The sequence below is a fragment of the Engystomops pustulosus genome, chromosome 8 (genome assembly GCF_040894005.1).
Source record: "Engystomops pustulosus chromosome 8, aEngPut4.maternal, whole genome shotgun sequence".
NCBI lineage: Eukaryota > Metazoa > Chordata > Amphibia > Anura > Leptodactylidae > Engystomops > Engystomops pustulosus.
Genome location: NC_092418.1, coordinates 36404361 through 36423601, shown reverse-complemented (window position 1 = coordinate 36423601; position 19241 = coordinate 36404361). Strand labels below are relative to the sequence as shown.

The 19241-nt window shown below is 42.6% G+C and overlaps 1 protein-coding gene across 1 annotated transcript; it reads left to right on the top strand.

Annotated features, from left to right (window-relative positions):
- Positions 1-390: 390 nt before the first annotated feature.
- Positions 391-18765, top strand: NTAN1 (N-terminal asparagine amidase). Its single transcript, XM_072120669.1, has 10 exons — positions 391-550; positions 1677-1779; positions 6983-7048; positions 7733-7838; positions 8364-8437; positions 13579-13632; positions 14982-15035; positions 16434-16531; positions 17120-17233; positions 17399-18765. Exons 1-10 carry the CDS (start codon positions 470-472, stop codon positions 17567-17569), a joined length of 921 nt encoding a protein of 306 aa, XP_071976770.1. The 5' UTR covers positions 391-469; the 3' UTR covers positions 17570-18765.
- The last annotated feature ends 476 nt before the right edge of the window (positions 18766-19241 follow it).

The following is a 19241-nucleotide window of genomic DNA, read 5'->3' as shown; positions in this document are numbered from 1 at the left end:
TGAACTCTACTTCAATAAAACAGTTTATATAAAAAAAGTATGACAACAGATTACACTCTGATGACACACGGACCACGAATAACGGACCACGGATCCATTGTTTGTGGCCAGAGAGGAGCACATGGTAATTGTGAGGATCTGTGGCCGGTTTACAGCTGTGTATGTGAACTAACATGCTCCATATAATGTAATACTGGAGTGAATGGAGAATTGTACACTATGCTATGGCTCATCACTTCCCGCTACACCCAAATTTTCTCCGGTTTGACAATTTCCGTGCCTGACTGCAGAGCCGCATACTGTCAGTGTTCGTCAGGGAATGCCGGGAATTGTAGTCCCGCCTACAGTACTCTCCACTCGTTCCCTCCCACTATGGGACTACAACTCCCATGCTGCACAGCGCGGCTGCCTTGGATGACAGGGACCTTGTAGAGGAAGTTTGGCAGCAGTGGCTGGGAGTTTTGCAGTCATGCCGCTGCTCATTGACAGCCGGAGGCTCGATGTCAGCCTGCCCGCCGCCCGGATACTGCAGACGTGTCCCGAGCTGGAGGTGAGAAACCGCACCGTGTGAATGAGCAGGGACGTTGTCTGAGGCGGCTGATAACAAGAGTAGGGCTCGGCTCATAATTGCGTTTTAATTGCTCCCTAGTAATGCATTGGTTTACTTTTCCAATTAAAGTGTTGGCGACTTGGGATACTAGGGTGACTCTACAGTGGCACAAAGCATGGCTGCAAAACTCCTAATATCAAAGGGATATGCCCAAGAGGCAAAAAAATCTGCAGCAGATATTGAGCTGTAGCGAGGATATTGTTATTAGATACATACAATACAGAACGTATGTTGTTTGTATTTCCTGGACTGAAATCGCATGAATAAAAGACTTCTATAAAGCAGGCCGGAGCACGGAGATGGGATGTCGGGTGCTCCAGGCTGTTAATTATTCCCATGCGAGAGGGGTGAATAATTAGCAGCGGATGCCATTTCTAGTGGCCGGGTACGGGTGCCATTACTAGTGGCCGGGAACGGGTGCCATTACTAGTGGCCGGGTACGGGCGCCATTACTAGTGGCCGGGTACGGGCGCCATTACTAGTGGCCGGGTACGGGCGCCATTACTAGTGGCCGGGTACGGGCGCCATTACTAGTGGCCGGGTACGGGCGCCATTACTAGTGGCCGGGTACGGGCGCCATTACTAGTGGCCGGGTACGGGCGCCATTACTAGTGGCCGGGTACGGGCGCCATTACTAGTGGCCGGGTACGGGTTAATGTCAGTGTATGCACTCAATGGTATTTATGGTATTATAATGTTCTAATCTGCTATAGACTGTAATCCATAATCTGCAGACAGGTCATGTAGGATTATGAGGGTGAATATGCACAGGGCAGTTTTGTTGTTGAAATTGCTGGTGAATTGGAAAAACCAAATAAGCAAAAGATGAGAATTTTAAAAACCCAGACATTCAAACCCTATTTTATCTTTTTTTATTTTGACCTGTGGGTCAACTTTAAATCGGGTTGTGATGTGCCCCATATGAAATGGCAGAGCCTCTAGCACGATGTTACCGATCTACTCCCTGTGGTTGTGGATGTAATGAATCAAGTAAAGTTTTCATGTTATTGTTGTGTTTATTTTGTTTATTCTGATTCTCTCCTTCTTTCTCATGTGCTACTGCTAGGAGCGAGCCCGAATCTTAAAAAGCAAGCCCCCGCAGATTGTCGGAGCAAATGGATTTCTGTATGTGCAACAACGGGAACTTGCTGCAACCACACCAACTGATAGTATGTATATATAGTATATGTACTGGCAGGGTCGGCTCCAGGTTTCAGTAGGCCCCTGGGCGACAGAGCCTCACTGGGCCCCTTTGCAGTGAACTCACGTGGCAGCATTAAAAATTGAGAAACTAAAACAGTCTCCTGTTCCCTAAAATATTCTCTAGTTTATTATACCAAACAGCCCCCTCATAGTTCTTTTACATACAGCCCCCTCACCCCTTATGGATTCATTAGATACAGCTGCCCTCACTCCCATGGATTCCTTATGTACAGCCTTATGTGGGCCCCCGGCACTTGCCCAGGTATACCCCAGCGCTGACGCCGGCCCTGTGTACTGGTGATCTATATTTTATCTCTGTTCAATCCTTATATTCCTTTTATTGTAGCCTAGGAAAAGGGATGGCATAAGGCCGCATGCACACATTGTGTTTACATTCTGTCAACAAATGTGTTAACATCACTTTTCTGTAAACCTAGGCAGAGATTTAATAAAGTCTCAGTGAATAGACCAGTTCAGAGTCAGACTCCACAATCTTATTGTGCGCCAGATTCATCCTGCTGGATGGTGTATCCAGAACACTTTAGGGGGTGTTCAATTCAGTTTTTCAGATGCAGTTTTCTAATATCCAAGTAAGGAATGGCGTGAAAAAGAGGAGGAAAAGTAGAACCTTTTAATGATCTGTTCTCACCCATTATGATCCACACCTGCTTTTGTCTCTGAAAACTACAACTGAAAAACCGAATGTGTGAACACATCCTTACACTGCTTCTTTTGTTCTAGTTTGTCAGAATGTTCTGGTGCACAGACTGAATTTTCTGGCGCCTGGACTAGGCCCCTTTTCGGACAGGTGTGTAAATTCTGAAAATTCTGTAACATCGGAATTCTGGCGTAGCCAGATTGATAAATCTTCCCCAAAGTTTACACAGTGTAAATTAAATTGAATTGCGTTTACAGTGCATTAACAAATGCAATGTGTGAACAGAGCCTAAAATAGGGAGGGGTTCCTGTACTTGGGAAGAAAGCATCTGCTGGACGCTCCATCTTCTCTTTGCCTTCACACTTACATAGTTTGGGTTGTGTCGTAGCCATTGTTTCAATGGTTAGCACACAGCCGCATGTATTTCTATGGGCTCATACACACAGCTGTGGTTTCCACGTCCCCCCCCCCCCCCGACTACCTGAGCCACATGTTATAGAGCAGGTCCTATCCCTTTACTTCTGTCAAAGCTGCGTGAGAGGACCTCACACACCAATGACACATGGGCTGCTAAAGAAGGAGCATGTGAACACGGCCTGAAAGTCTAGGACAACCACTGGTCAGCGAATAAGGGGCAGCAGTATTTAGTTCACTGCAATGGCAGTAGATTTGGGCTGTGGTGGGCCTTCTGATGTTCTGCTCTTGTACCAGAAGTCCAATATAATTAAAACAATGGACACCAATGAAGATCCCTTTGATTGTAGAGGTGTTCCTTGGGTCTCCATTCCAGTTTCCATCAAAATCGCAGATTGCACACCTGCCATTCAGTGATTGAATAAGGGTAGCACTTCTGCCTCGCAGCGCTGGGGTCCTGGTTTCAAATCCCACCCAGGTCAACATCTGCAAAGAGTTTGTATGTTCTCTCTGTGTTTGTGTGGGTTTCCTCCGGGTCCTCCGTTTTCCTCCCACACTCCAAAACATAATGTTAGGTTGATTAGATTGTGAGCCCCTTGGGGACAGGGACTGATTTGACAAGCTTTGTGCAGCGCTGCATAATCTGTGTGCGCTATATATATAAAGAATTATTATAATCGGTGACAGGGACTTCTTCTGGTGCCTGTGTATCTGGTACTAAGGCTTATTCATTTAGATGTGCTGAGCTGCAGTACCAGACCTGGCCACAAGAGCATGGAAATAAAAGCACATTTGTGACAGTAGTTGTACTGGTCCATCCAAAACTACCAACATCCCATAGAAGTCTAATGTAGGATCAGCTGGAGATTTCATCTCTGTAAGTCCTAGTTCACATCTCTGTTACGTCTGCAGTTATTTGCATCAGTTATTGTGAGCCCAAAGCAGGAGAGGTCAACACACAGAACAAAGACTTGCATCTATTCTGTGCGATCCACCACTCCTAATTTTGGCTCGCAGTAACTGAAGACCTAACGAAGGACTAAAATGTATAATATTATGAATCCGGCTGTAACTTGGGATGAGTATAGGAAAAAAAAGTGACATTTGTAAGTAGTTTATGTTGAAGATGAATGTACACAATTCCATACCCCGCAGACAGCAGGATTCATTCCACATTTTACATTTTTCCTGTCCTAACCTACAGAGGATCCTTATCTTAGTATGTGATATATTTTATTTTTGCGGATAATAGTATGTAGACGGCCTGGCATGGCTCTTATGGAGCCCCTGAGTCTACATTACTCCATGGAGCTAAAGTTACTTGTAGCCGGATGTTATAAGCTGTAACCCTAATCCCCGCTATTCTTGTTGTGCAGCCGATACTGGCTGCATAGCTGACACGGTTTATTGTCTGGGTGCGGACGCATGTGAGATGTCATTCCTAGCCGGAGACAAGGGCACGGTGGTGACATCTCTGTGCAGTGGTATGACTGCCTCGTAATGGAAATAATCCATATACACTTGTGTCACCTCCGCAGTGGCGTTAGGTAAGTGTCATGGGTGTGGGCGCGCTGGGGAAGCAGCCTGTGCCAGACATTTGCTTACCGTATTTTTCGGACTATAAGGTGTACAAAAAATCCTTTTGATTTTCTCAAAAAATCAAAGGTGCGCCTTATAGTCCAGTGCGCCTTCTATATGAACCGTACTTACAGACAACAGCTGCCTTGAACTGTGCACAAGTCTGCCACCTGCTGGTCATATATGGTACTCTCCATTCATATATGCCACCACTTCCCTGCCTTCTTCTCCCACCATCAGTAATAGCTGCATATATCAGCTCTCTGGCTGCTGAAGGTAGGTACTAGATCACTTCAAGAGGTTGGGTGATAACTGCACAAGAACTTGTAACTTTCTATGTTGCATTAACATATTTAGGTTTTCACAAGCATTCTTTTTTTCAGGTCAAAACCAAATCATTTGGGGAACACAGATGTGACTTCTCTTAATCAAAATTGAATTCTGATTTCAAAAAATGCATAAAATCTGAATATGTAAATTGTACCCAATACACCACTTTAGACGCAATCTACACTGACTTTAAAGTGAATATCTACCATTGAACCTGAAGTGCATTTTTATTATTCATATACACTCACCGGCCACTTTATTAGGTACACCATGCTAGTAACGGGTTGGACTCCCTTTTGCCTTCAGAACTGCCTCAATTCTTCGTGGCATATATTCAACAAGGTGCTGGAAGCATTCCTCAGAGATTTTGGTCCATATTGACATGATGGCATCACACAGTTGCCGCAGATTTGTTGGCTGCACATCCATGATGCGAATCTCCCGTTCCACCACATCCCAAAGATGCTCTATTGGATTGAGATCTGGTGACTGTGGAGGCCATTTGAGTACAGTGAACTCATTGTCATGTTCAAGAAACCAGTCTGAGATGATTCCAGCTTTATGACATGGCGCATTATCCTGCTGAAAGTAGCCATCAGATGTTGGGTACATTGTGGTCATGAAGGGATGGACATGGTCAGCAACAATACTCAGGTAGGCTGTGGCGTTGCAACGATGCTCAATTGGTACCAAGGGGCCCAAAGAGTGCCAAGAAAATATTCCCCACACCATGACACCACCACCACCAGCCTGAACCGTTGATACAAGGCAGGATGGATCCATGCTTTCATGTTGTTGACGCCAAATTCTGACCCTACCATCCGAATGTCGCAGCAGAAATCGAGACTCATCAGACCAGGCAACGTTTTTCCAATCTTCTACTGTTCAATTTCGATGAGCTTGTGCAAATTGTAGCCTCAGTTTCCTGTTCTTAGCTGAAAGGAGTGGCACCCGGTGTGGTCTTCTGCTGCTGTAGCCCACCTGCCTCAAATTTCAACGTACTGTGCGTTCAGAGATGCTCTTCTGCCTACCTTGGTTGTAACGGGTGGCGATTTGAGTCACTGTTGCCTTTCTATCAGCTCGAACCAGTCTGCCCATTCTCCTCTGACCTCTGGCATCAACAAGGCATTTCCGCCCACAGAACTGCTGCTCACTGGATGTTTTTTCTTTTTCGAACCATTCTCTGTAAACCCTAGAGATGGTTGTGCGTGAAAATCCCAGTAGATCAGCAGTTTCTGAAATACTCAGACCAGCCCTTTTGGCACCAACAACCATGCCACGTTCAAAGGCACTCAAATCACCTTTCTTCCCCATACTGGTGCTCGGTTTGAACTGCAGGAGATTGTCTTGACCATGTCTACATGCCTAAATGCACTGAGTTGCCGCCATGTGATTGGCTGATTAGAAATTAAGTGTTAACGAGCAGTTGGACAGGTGTACCTAATAAAGTGGCCGGTGAGTGTACATTTTTTGGTATAGAATTAAAAAGCTGATGTGCTGGCAGTCGCTTCTAGAGGGAGTGTGAGAGCTTTCTGTATACTGATATTCTTTGACCTCCAAAATAAGCAGCATGCTCCCTCTAGTGGTGGATGCAGGCAGTATGCTGCCATTTATTTACTTTTATATCACATATTAAAACTATTAATATTAAGTATTAAATATTCCTAAATATCCTTCCAGAGTCCGTAGCTTCTAGAGAGGGAAGCCACACATCAGGGATAGCCGGACTACTTATAGAGAAGGCTGAAAGCTCACGGATAAACATAGAACTGGTGTCCTTATGTCCTAGGATTTATGCCTGGGCTATAATGAATATTATATGCCTACACTTTCAATGTACGGAGAGTAGACTTTATCTTATTTATGAGGCTTTAATGTAAAGAAAAACAATGCTATTATATTGAAGTACATTACTTGTAGTGTAACCCCCTGTTGTTCTTTCAATTCCTTCCTAGGTAATGTCCAGGTAATGAGGTCAGAGTTGTATATGGAGTAGCTCACTATCACCAATTGGATACCCATAGACATTGATTGTGGCCCAGTACTTGTGCCTGGATGTTGCTCCATTTACACAATCGAAAGGCCCAGTTTATCCAAAAGTCAGAGTTTGGCCCAGAAGGGATACATCTTCTCCATCAGCTAATACTGTCATTTTACAGGATTTAATGCACATTTTCTCCTTCATGTAGGTTCAGTTTCGATTTTGGGCTCAGAAGATGCAACTACTTGTCACATCATTGTTCTCCGACACACAGGTATGGAGCAGGTAGCATCTGTACAGTAATTTAGGAAGTGTTGTACACTGTAGATTACCGTAAGTTTATGTGGTTTTACCATCAGTACTGACCATACAAAGCTGCAGATATTAATAGGTATCGGTTCTGGATATTTGTGTAACCATACCTTTGTGTGTCTTGTGTTAGTAGCAGCAGGACTGTGAAAATGCAGGTATATTCCAGGATTGTAGCTGGATTTGGCTCACTGGTGTGTGAGATCTCTTCACTGTACTGCTATCCAGCCCCTAACTGCTGTAGTATTCCAACAGAAGCTGCTGTTCAGCAGAACAGAAGAGATCTCACACCGCAGTGCTCCAAATCCAGCTCCAAATCTGGAATATAAATGCATTTCTCATAGTCCTGCTGCCACTAACAACACACACAAAGGAATGGTTACACAGATCTCCAGGGGCAATGCCTAACACTTTTTGGTCTGTAGCTTTGTATGATCAAAACTGCTTTACCATAAGAAGCCATTCCCCTACCTCCAGGGGTGACGTGGGTGTCAACAAGCAGAGCACCCATTGCTGGTGAAGGTTGGCAGCATCTTGCTGTGCTGTACCTATGCTGCTATCCATCTGCCAGAAGGATAAAAATGGATTTTGGAAAGTGACCTCCACCATGTTAATGCATTATAAGATGCCTCTATATTCTACATTTCAGGAAGTGGGGCCACATGCCTGGCACATTGTGATGGGTCCGATTCCGAAACTGAAGCTGAAGCCATCATCCAGGCTGTCAAATCACTAACAAAGACCACAGAAGGAAGGTGGGTTATTAGGAACATGGAGGTGGTAGTTTTTCTTGAGCTGTGGAGCAAAGGTCGGCATCGGCTGCTCTTTACCCTCGTACACATTGGGGCACATTTACTTACCTGTTCCTTTCGCGATCCCCGAGGTGCGTTGTCCGACGAGGATTCACTAAGATCATGTGCCCGATATCCTGCATGTGTGGCTTCCCCGCTCAGGTCCGCCGGAGTTCACCTCTTTCTTCCCGGTGTATATAAGTGCATTGTCTTGCGACACAATTAGAATTTTAAATCCCGCGCTCAGTCCGAATCAGTCGGGTTGTCCGACGACCACGCTCCAAGATTTTTGTCGCATGAAAGTCGGCTCGATTGCACCAAAATACGATTGCGTGCGCCAGAAACCCTTGTTAAATGCGGAAATAGTCGGGAAACCCAACAGAAATGCGGTGCGCGGACCCTTAGTAAATGTGCCCCATTATATTTGGCGTTATCCATGCAATGTAGATGTGAAATGGTAAAATGAGCTTTTATTCTTGTACATAACAGACTAGAACTGCACATTGTCGGGGGCTTCAATGATCAACGCCAGTTGTCCATGAAACTGTCACGTCAGCTTCTCAGTAAGTTGCCTCATTGTAAGTAATGTATAATGGCGCTATTCCTGCATATCCATGATCACTGCTAATATTACCGCAGAGACAGTTTTCTGTCTGACTTTGCATTGGAAAAACTTAAACTTCTTGCACATGTATTATTAAAGTGTCTGCGCCAGTTTTATGTCACGGATGCACTGAGTCCGACGAGACAAAGTGCACAAGATTAATGACGACCCGGCGCCACTTTTGATGGCGCCCCCTGCATACACCATAGTTGCACTGCACAGAATATAGAATATAGACTGCACTAGTTGTGATAAAATGCGGGCTAATCTCTGGTACCAGAATATGTGAGCCATTGAAATCCCCAATATCTGTGTGTACCATAATGATCAGGGGTACTATCATAATGGTATGATACCATGATAAGTCCAAAAATTGGTTTATTGCATATTAAATCAGATAAAGTTACCTGACCACTATTGCCCGGTGCTGCTGGGCCAATAATTTTTAAATATTCCAAAAACAGTGTGAGAAGAGTGTTGCCTTTATAGAGCCCATACATAGTGCAGCTTAGCTGGCACAACCGAATGTTACTCCTGCTTACTGCTAGGCTGAATTTTTTCTTGCAGGTATGCAGGACGCCTGGTATGGTGAGCGGCTGCTCTTAAAGCGAACAGGATTTGTAGCTGGTGAAAGGTTCCGATAGCCTCTGCTATGCTGATTTTAAAAATTCTTTTATCAGCATTCTCATTTCTGTACTTAACCCCTTACCGACATGTGACGTAATAGTACGTCACATGTCGGGTCCCGGTGCATGGAGAGGGCTCACGGGCCGAGCCCTCTCCATAGCCGGTAAGTCTTTGCTGCATATTGCAGCAAAGGCTTACCAGTAACACCCGCGATCGGCGCCGCCATCTTTCCGTGGATCGTCGCTCCCTGTGAAGTCATCGGGGAGCGGCGATCCGTCGCCATGGTAGCTTCGGGTCTCACGAAGACCCGAAGCTACTTTGGGTTAGCCCATTCATTACAATGTGCTGTCAGCACATTGTAATGTATGAGTAGTAAAATCCCCATATACTGCCATACTGTAGTATGGCAGTATATGGTAGGATCGTACAGACACCCTAGGGTTAAAGTACCCTAGGGAGTCTGAAAAATCGTAAAAATAAAAAAAAGTTAAAATAAAAAAATTATAATAAAAAAACCTAAAAATTCAAATCGCCCCCCCCTTTCCCTAGAATTGATATAAATATAAATAAACAGTAAAAATCATAAACACATTATGTATTGCCGCGTCCGAAAATGCCCGATCTATCAAAATATGATAACGGTTTTTCACTGCGTTTAACTCCGTAACGGAAAATCGCGCCCAAAGTCGAAAATGGCACTTTTTTGCCATTTAAAATTTTTTTTCAATTCTATAAAAAGTGATCAAAAGGTCGCACAGTCCTAAAAATGATAACATTGTAAACGTCATCAAAATCCTCAAAAAACGGCACCACCCACAGCTCTGTACACCAAAGTATGAAAAAGTTATTAGCGCCAGAAGATGGCAAAATCCCCCAAAAAAATTTTGTACAGGAGGTTTTATTTTTTTTAAATGTATGAAAACATTATAAAACCTATACAAATTTGGTATCCCCGTAATCGTACCGACCCAAAGAATAAAGTAGACATGTCATTTGGGGTGCACAGTGAAATCCGTAAAATCCAAGCCCACAAGAATACGGCACAAATGCGTTTTTTTTTACCAATTTCACTGCATTTGGAATTTTTTTCCCGGTACACGGCATGGAATATTCAATACCACCATTTTGAAGTGTAATGTGTTACGCAGAAAATAAGCCCTCACACAGCTCTGTACATGGAAAAATAAAAAAGTTACAGATTTTTGAATGTGGGGAGTGAAAAATAAAAACGCAAAATCGAAAAAGGGCTGCGGTGGGAAGGGGTTAATGCACATGACAGGAAGTGGGGAGGAAAGAAGACTGACACAGGCGCACACAGGCTGCAGCTGCCCCTCCCCTGGGACCCGCCACACGCTGCTGGCAGGGAGCCAGGTAATGTGAATTAAACTTATATAAACTACTGAATCGATTCAGAAACATGACAAAGGCATTTTTAAAATCAGCATAGCTTAGGCTATTGGAACCTGTCACCAAAATGACATTCCTGGCGACGGTGAGAGAAAAGGTTTTTCACATACCCTTTTGGCTTGTCTCTGGGGTGGATCCGCTCAAAATGTTGTTTCTACGACGTCTGGCAAAACGATAAAGTCCAAGGAAACTAGTTAAAAAAAAAAAGCCGGAGCACGTATAAAGATAAAATTCTAATGGTTTATTGGGTATCCATTAAAAAAAGTTGCACTCGGCACGTGCTAACAAGGTGCAGGTATACGACCTACGCGTTTCAGCTTAAAACAAAGCCTTAATCATGGTCTAAGGAAAACATACTAAAAAACAACACTTCTAGCACCATTACACACCTGAGTAATTCATTACCGACATCGTTACATCCGGTCTATAATATCAGCAAATGTTTCATTAGTCCGACTTCATAAATAGTAATTGTTAGGTAAAGCACACAGTTACATGGTACGCAGAGAGAAATGAATATATGTATGATAGATGGTTTTTGGAGTTCATTCCATTTGGATACCTAGTGTTGAACGCTAGTATCCAGAAAGCCTCTCTTCTCAGGAGGACTTTTCTCCAATTACCTCCTCTGGCTGGACGATTAACTCGTTCAACGCCAAAAAAGCGAAAGCAAGAAGGATCTTTGTTGTGTCTGGCAGCTCCTGAAGCATTCGAATCACCATTTTTAATGCTGGTGAGATGTTGGGCAATTCTCGTTTTCAATTTCTGTATTGTACAGCCTATATGTGTGACCTGACAGCATGTACATAGAATATTGTAAACCACATATTTTGTGTCACAATTAATAAATGTTTTTATCGAATTAATTTTCTCGTCAAGCTGTAAGGGGTACTGAAAGTAGGCACATTGTCAGTGGTGTTTTTCGGTGGTGGTGTATTTTTTTTCTTTTGAGTAGATTACTCCTGTCCACTGTTTTAGCTCTTTCTCTAGCACATTCTAACATGGATTTGGAGTATCCTCTTTTGGTTAATTTGGCTGTAACCATATCTGATTGTCTACAAAACTCTTCATCATTTGAGCATATGCGTTTGGCTCGCAAAAATTCACCGTATGGAATTGCATGGATGGTATGTGAGGGATGACAGCTGGATGCTGACAGAATAGAGTTACCCGCTAATGGTTTGGAGAACATGGTTGTGCTGACATTTTTGTGCTCCACCGACGCTGTTAGTTTTATGTCTAAAAAGTGCACGTTTTCCCCCCTCCTCTCCGCCCAATCATCTCAGGCATTGGGTCCCTCAACGAACGACTCAGTGCCTGGGTTGACTCACATCTACAACCGCTTTTGAACTAGTTTCCTTGGACTTCCTGGCGACAGGTTCCCTTTAAAGCTGCAGTTTCTTTTCTGCTTGTCAGAGAAGAGGTGGCGCAGGACTTTTTGCTGTAACAGTATCTCACCATCATCATCACTTGATCCACATCTCCTCACTCAAACCCAGAGAGGAGGCCACTGGTGTGCTCTCTGCATATGCGTTGGGGGAGAAAGGGAAGCACATCTGTGCAGGCTAGTCATAGAAACAGCAGCGTTTCATATTCAGCAGTTTAATAATTATAATCTATATTCTTCATAGTACAACCCCTTCAGAAGGAATCTGTCTGCAGTTTTGACCACATGAATCCACATGTTAGGTTTTGGTCCAGGAGATTTGTGTAACCAAAACTTTTTGGTTGTTAGTAGAAGCAGGACTGTGAACGGGAGTGTAACTGGAGTCCAAGCACTGTGGTGCACTGGTGTGTTGGATCTATTCACTGAACACAACACAGCTTCTCCCTCCTCAGTTACTGTGGTAGGATTCAAACAGAAGAAACCTATAACAGAGAGGAGGATCTATACACCAAAGCTGCAGAGTGCGACAAATCCAGCTACAATCCTGGAATATAACTGCATTTTCACAATCCTGCTGCCTCAACTACACACAGCAAGGTATGATTGCACAGATCTCCATGACTCCTACATAACACTGCCTGCAGCCTATCATGGTCAAAACTGCGATACTCCTTTTAACCCCTTAACAACGTGTGGGGTATCTATACTTCATCCGTCGGCTATGGGTGTTTGGCGAGGGCTCACGGGCTGAGCCCTTTCCATACATTGTGAGTGTTTGCTGCATATTGCAGCAAATGCCGACCGGTAACACCCCAGGATCGGTCCTAGCGTGGGCATCACCATCTTGGCTTTGATCATTGTTACCTATGACATCAATAAGGAGCAATACTCTGTTTTTTTTTTAAAGTTAAAAAAAGAATACATTTTAAAAAATCCTAAAGATTCAAAGCACCTTCCTTTCCCTAGAACTGAAATATAAATATACAATAAAAATCCTAAACATGTTGGGTGTCACCACATCCCAAAATGTCTGATCTATTACAATATAATAATGGTTATTTTAGTGTTTAACCCCATAACGGAAAATAGCGCACAAAGTTGAAAAATGCCACTTTTTTGCCATTTGGCAACAAATACATTTATTCAATTTTTTTTTATAAAAAGTGATCATAAGTCACTAAAATGGTAGCATTGAAAACATCACATGCGGCTCCGTAACCTGAAGTGTGAAAAAGTTATTAGGGCCAGAAAATGGCAAAATGAAGAATTTTTTTTTTTTGTACAGCAGGTTTTCATTTTTGTATATGTCTAAAAACATTATAAAACCTATACAAATGTGGTAGTCCCCGTTATCGCACCGAAAGAGTAAAATAGACCTGTCATTTTGGGGAACACGGCGAAAGTCGTAACAACCAAGCCCACAAGAAAATGGCGCAAATGCATATTTTTTTTTTACTAATTTGACTGCATTTGGAATTTTTTTTCTGCTTCCCACTACAGGGCCTGGAATATTAAATACAGTCACTATGAAGTGCAATTTGTTACGCAGAAAACAAGCCCTCGCACAGCTCTTTACATGGAAACATAAAAACCTTCATTTTCATGATAGTAAATTTTAGTATGTAACTAAGTTGTAATTGGCTAATTTCTAACAAAATACCAAAAAACCTGTTTTGTAGAAGTATTCCATAAACAAGCAGAGGACGTCCATCTAGTTACATTCTGTGTCACAGGTAAGTCCCTTTACACTGTTACTTAGGGGGTGTAGAAAAACCCTTTCTAAATATTAGTCTGAATTCACATTTGTATGCAGGGTTTCCCTATTCATGGTTCACTAAAGATCTATGTGGATATGGGAGAATTTTGGGATACCAAAAATCCCAATAATCCTCCCTGTGAATGATACACCAGTGTACCATCTCCAGCAACCCCAAAAGTGAATAAAGCATCATAACGTTGAGCAGGTTGTAAGAGGTGTTCATTTCTGCAGGGAGCATGTTATAAAGCAGGAGGAGCAAAACACATTGGGGGAGATTATAATGCCTTCTCCACCAGTTTTGTATTGGCTGAGGCACGCTAAGCATCTAGAGTCTTAGTAGATGCGGGTGCCAGCGTGCTGGATTTTTAAGACTGCCATTTATACCGTCGGTCATAGTAATTTGCCACCAATTGTACATGGCATCCTATGTGCAGACAGCATGTTATAGAGCAGGATAAGCTGAGCAGAATATGCCTAGTGTCTTATCCACATGCAGTATATTATAGAGGAGCTGAGCAGATTGCACATACATATCTGTATGCAGCATGTTATAGAGCAGAAGATGCTGAGCGGATTGTATAGAGCAGTGGTGGCGAACCTATGGCACGGGTGCCAGAGGTGGCACTCGGAGCCCTCTCTGCTGGGAACCCAGGCCATCACCCCAGAATGAAGTTCACCAGAATGGACTCAAAGAAAGTTTCTGCAGAATGTTCCTACAATGATAGTCGAATTTGCCCCCCTCCTTTCACCTGCGTTGGTGTTCTTAGGAGGCTGAACGATTGAAAGTCGCCAAAGAACAAGGAGAAATACATTACTGCTTAAATTGCTGTGCTGGCACTTTGCTATAAATAAGTGGCTTTTGTTTAAAGTTTGGGCACTCAGGCTCTTAAAGGTTCGCCATCAATGCTCTAGAGCATCATATCTGCAGGCAGCATGTTAAAGAGCAGGAGGTTTTGAGCAGATTGTACAAAGTGTCCTATCTGCAGGCAACATGCTATAGAGCAAGATAAGCTGAGCAGATTGTGCATAGTGTCCCATCTGCAATCAGCATGTTATAGAGCAGGGTGAACTGACCAGATAGAAGATGCAGATAAAGTGATATAGAGCAGGAAGAAATTTTACACTCGGCTCAGCTCTTCCTACTCTATAACATGCTGCCTGCAGACAGGACACTTTGCTCAGCTCCTCCTGCTTTTGCAGATAAGACAATTATAGTTCTAGTTGCAATTTGTAATACATTTGGATACCTGCTGGTTTTTATACACATGGATGTATGTACTTTTTAGTTTTCAGATGATCTAATGGAATTTCTGTTTATTACAGATATAAATGACAGAAAGGAAAATGGAATTCACCTTCCAATAATTTATGGAATAGGTATGTTTTCTTTTGATATAGTTTATAAAAAGACATTTCTTGCATAGTACGGCATAAGTTTTACAGGCAAACACAATATACCAAGACATAGTGACACCTATATATCCATACATTCACACATTGTAGTGATGGTGTCCTTGTCCCACCCATGGGCTATACGATATTAAGTTTTTAATAAATTAAAAACTCGTATATTAAGTTTTAGAATTTTTGATGGATAGGGCCGGCACAGTATTGCCCACAAACATCAAACTATGTAATGTGTTTTGTTGTAAAAGTTGATATTGGACTTTAGGATCAGATGTTTTTCTGAACCCTTTATTAAAGAGCCTCTGTCACCAGATTTTATCCCATTAAACTACCAAGTAAGGTAAGAAATATAATATTTTAGAATTCCCTAATTTCTCACTTCTTTAAAACGCTCCTCCAAAGTCATGTAAAATGAGCAGAGAAGAGTCCTATTTGTTTGAGTTTAGAGGCTAAAGGAGGACTGTGACTTCAAATCCCTTTATCTTCTACAGTAGCTGGAACATTCTTCTGGTGTCGTATTGAAGATAAGAATCTAAATTTTTAGATGGTGTCAGGCTTGTGGCACTGAAGTGATACTCCCCCTGTATCCTTTAAACTTGATTCATCTCAGGCAAATATGACTCTTCTCTGCTAATTTTCAAATGACGTTGGAGGTGAACTGGTAAGAGGGAATTCCAGAAAGGATATTTCATACCCAGGCTGTGGGTGGGTAGATGTTTATTGGGGTAGAATCAGGTCTTTTTAGTTGCCATACACTTTGGCTGAAGTCCATTCCTTCTGATCCCCTCCATACATATTGGGGCACATTTACTTACCCGTCCCGTTGATGCTGCCGATCCGGAATGTCGACGAGGATTCGGAGCTGCCGCGATTCACTAAGATTGCACCCGATTTCTTGAATGTGCCGCTTCCCCGCTGAGGTCCGCCGGAGTTCACCTTCTTCTTCCCAGTGTATGTGAGTGCTGATCTTGCGACACAATTTCATTTTTAAATTCCGCGGTTTGTCCGAATCAGTCAGGTGGTCCGACGACTACGACCCCCGATTTGTGTCGCATGAAAGCTGGAGCCGATGCGCCACAATCCGATCGCGTGCGCCAAAAACCCAGGGCAATTCAGGACAAAACACAAAAATTTGGAAAACCCGGAAATACGTCCGATGGAACCTTAGTAAATGTGCCCCAGTCTCCTTAGCTTGGTTGTGTGTACATGTGTTGTGATTGGGAGAAGGGAGGTAGCCACTTCCAGAGACCCAGAAGTCTAGAAAATAAATTGGTTCCAAAATTCAGTTTTTTTTTTTTTAAACCTCTTATTTTAATAAATCCGGTCAGATTCCTGCTATAACTCATCATAGTAAATTTTTTTATACAGCTGTAAATGTTAAAACGGGAGAAATTTTCAACGCTACATTTGCGGACCGTCAGCCGGACGAGGATTTGCGCTCTGCATACATTCTGACAGGAGGACGTGTAAGATGACTTGGAATCATATCAATTGTTTTGTTAATTATATTACCAACAAAATGGGGGTTGTCTCAGATTTTATGATGAAGGCCTATCCTTAATAGGACAACAAAATTTGATGGGCAGGGGTCCCACCCAGCCCACCATCTGATCAACTATTCGGGCACAGCTGAAGCACAGCAGGACAAATAAAGATCTTTACTTCTAGATTCATTTATTACACATATAGGGGGAGATTTATCTTAAGTTTCTGAGGTAAAATTGTTCTAATTGTTCATGGCAACCAATCAGAGCCCAGCTTTCATTTTATAAACTGTTGTGGGAAAATGAAAGCTGAGCTCTGACTGGTTGGCAACCAGAACAGTTTTACCTCAGGCACTTCTGATAAAATACCCTCAAAAATTGACATTTAAGGGGTATTCCAAGTTCTATAGATTAGTAGATGTTTGCAGTGTAATGAAACATTACAGCATTTTACACTACATTTTCTGATAAACCATAAATTCAATAAATTTGAATGCCTAGAAAGAGTTTGTTGTTGTGTGGAGCCGCCATCTTGCTGTAGCGGAGAGATGACATTTGTCTTGGTCTTAGATGGTGAATATTTATGATGCTGAAGCGGAGCAGTTAAGCATTGGGCCTTATTCCTGGCTTCCTTTCCCAAACATTGATTTTTGGCTGAATCAGGAGGACAAGCAGATCCTTGAGGTGAGTAGATTCTGTGTCATCCTTCTAAGACCCCGTTATGGGTTTAATCTAAGGATTGGGAATTCACCCCATTTACTGCTCCATTTATTAGCTACAACCGTGTAGAGCGCTACCTGAACAACTCATCCTCTGCTCACTGCTCCTTTTTTCCTTCTTTTTCTGCAGTGTTTTTCCACTTCTCCTCAGGCAGAACCTCCACATTTCGTCCAACACATGAAATCTTCACTACGGTATCTGAAGGACAATCCACTTCCTCAAGTATCTGTATTTCCGAACGGGAAACCCCGCTCCTATAAGAAAAAATCTGATGGCCAATGGGAAATGATCATAAACTGATAATAGGTTAAAAAAAAAAAGTGTATATTTTTTGCAAAGGAAATACTGCCACTGTTATCTATGGCTGCCTGTGGTATTGCAGCTCACATCATTTTGCAAGTGGCTCTGTTCCGGTAAACTTGGACCACCCTATACTTCATCTGTTTAAACATGCCCCTCCTTAAAGACTTGGACCATGGTACTTTATGTTTATGCAATATCCGTTGTAAGAAAAAAACAATGACCAAAACAGCTTGGTAACTGTATTTCCTATTTCGTTTTACAGTTTAAGTCAATTTAGGATTGTGTAAAAAGTTTCCAAGATCTCCTCCTGTGTCTTAATGTCGCTCCTTATCTTGTATGTCCAACCAAAAAAGAAGTCATCAGCCTTGTACCATCAAAATATTTTAATATTTGTTATGCATGGCTTCTTCTTTCCAAATCCAACTTTTAAAATTGTGCAAATGAGCCTGACAGGCTGTGGGAGCCGTTAACCGAGCCCATCTGTGCTGCAGCTTTACAGGCTGTTACACTGTGCAGGAGCACTTCCCCCTCAAGCTGTATGCTGCAAATTTCTCTGCTGCAGAGAAATTACATCAGGCATAAGAAGTGCTCCTGCACAGTGTAACAGCCTGTGAAGCTGCAGCATGGAGGGGCTCTGGTAACGTGGCCTTTGTGCTCATTAACATAATTTTAAAAGTTGCTTCTAGAAGGAAGGAGGATAACAGATATAAGAAAATTACTACAATCACGGTGTCTGGACCTATGAATAAGTGTCACTGGTTTATCATGATGGATTTTGATGGTAGATTTTCTTTAAAATCTCTTACATCCATCTGACGTGTTTTTTTTTTTTTTTTAAACTTCATCCTTATTATTCCGTTTAAAAAGAACACATGGCAGCACCATACATAACCTGGGGCATTTTGGGCAGAGGACTATATAAGCGCCCGTAGTCATAGCATTGGGTTGTTTGGGATGGATTGTTGCTGAGAATTTGGGACACTGTGTAATTTCTTAAATACTGTCCTGCCAACAGGCCGTGATCTGGGACCATCTGTTATTAAGGAAATCCTGAATACATGACGGGGTGATGCTCCATTTGTTATACAACTGCTCTATTTTGTGCAAAAATTATTTATTGTCCAGTTGTAAAGCTGCTTTATGTGTTATGTTAACCTTTTATTCACTTGGGATGTAAAAAGAGAAATTTAAAAGGATTCCGGATATGTATCTATACATTAAAGGGAACCTGTCATCAGAAACTCATGAAGCATATTATGCAGATGAAAACTTCCCAGGTTATGTTATATGTAAGTTATATGCAAATTAGCCACATAAAGACCTGGAGGCAGAAAGCTCCGTACCGAAGTCAAGCAACCCCCCCCCCCCCTGCTTCATAAGAACCGGTGTAGTGACATCCTTAATCAGAGGGATGTCAATCACAGCAGCAAGGATGTTTTTAGAAAGGGAAAGCTTGACTTTTCCCTACCTTTACAGAACTAATTTGTGCCATGCTGATTTTTTAAAGCAACATGATATTGGCTATAAACTGCTGACAGGTTCCCTTTAAAGGGAATGTGTCACCAGGGAGCCCATTACAGCTGCATTGCAAATATGCAATATTATAGAGCTGCTTCTTGTACAGTTCCCTCTGGAGGAGTGGAGCAGATTGTACATAGTGTCCCATCTG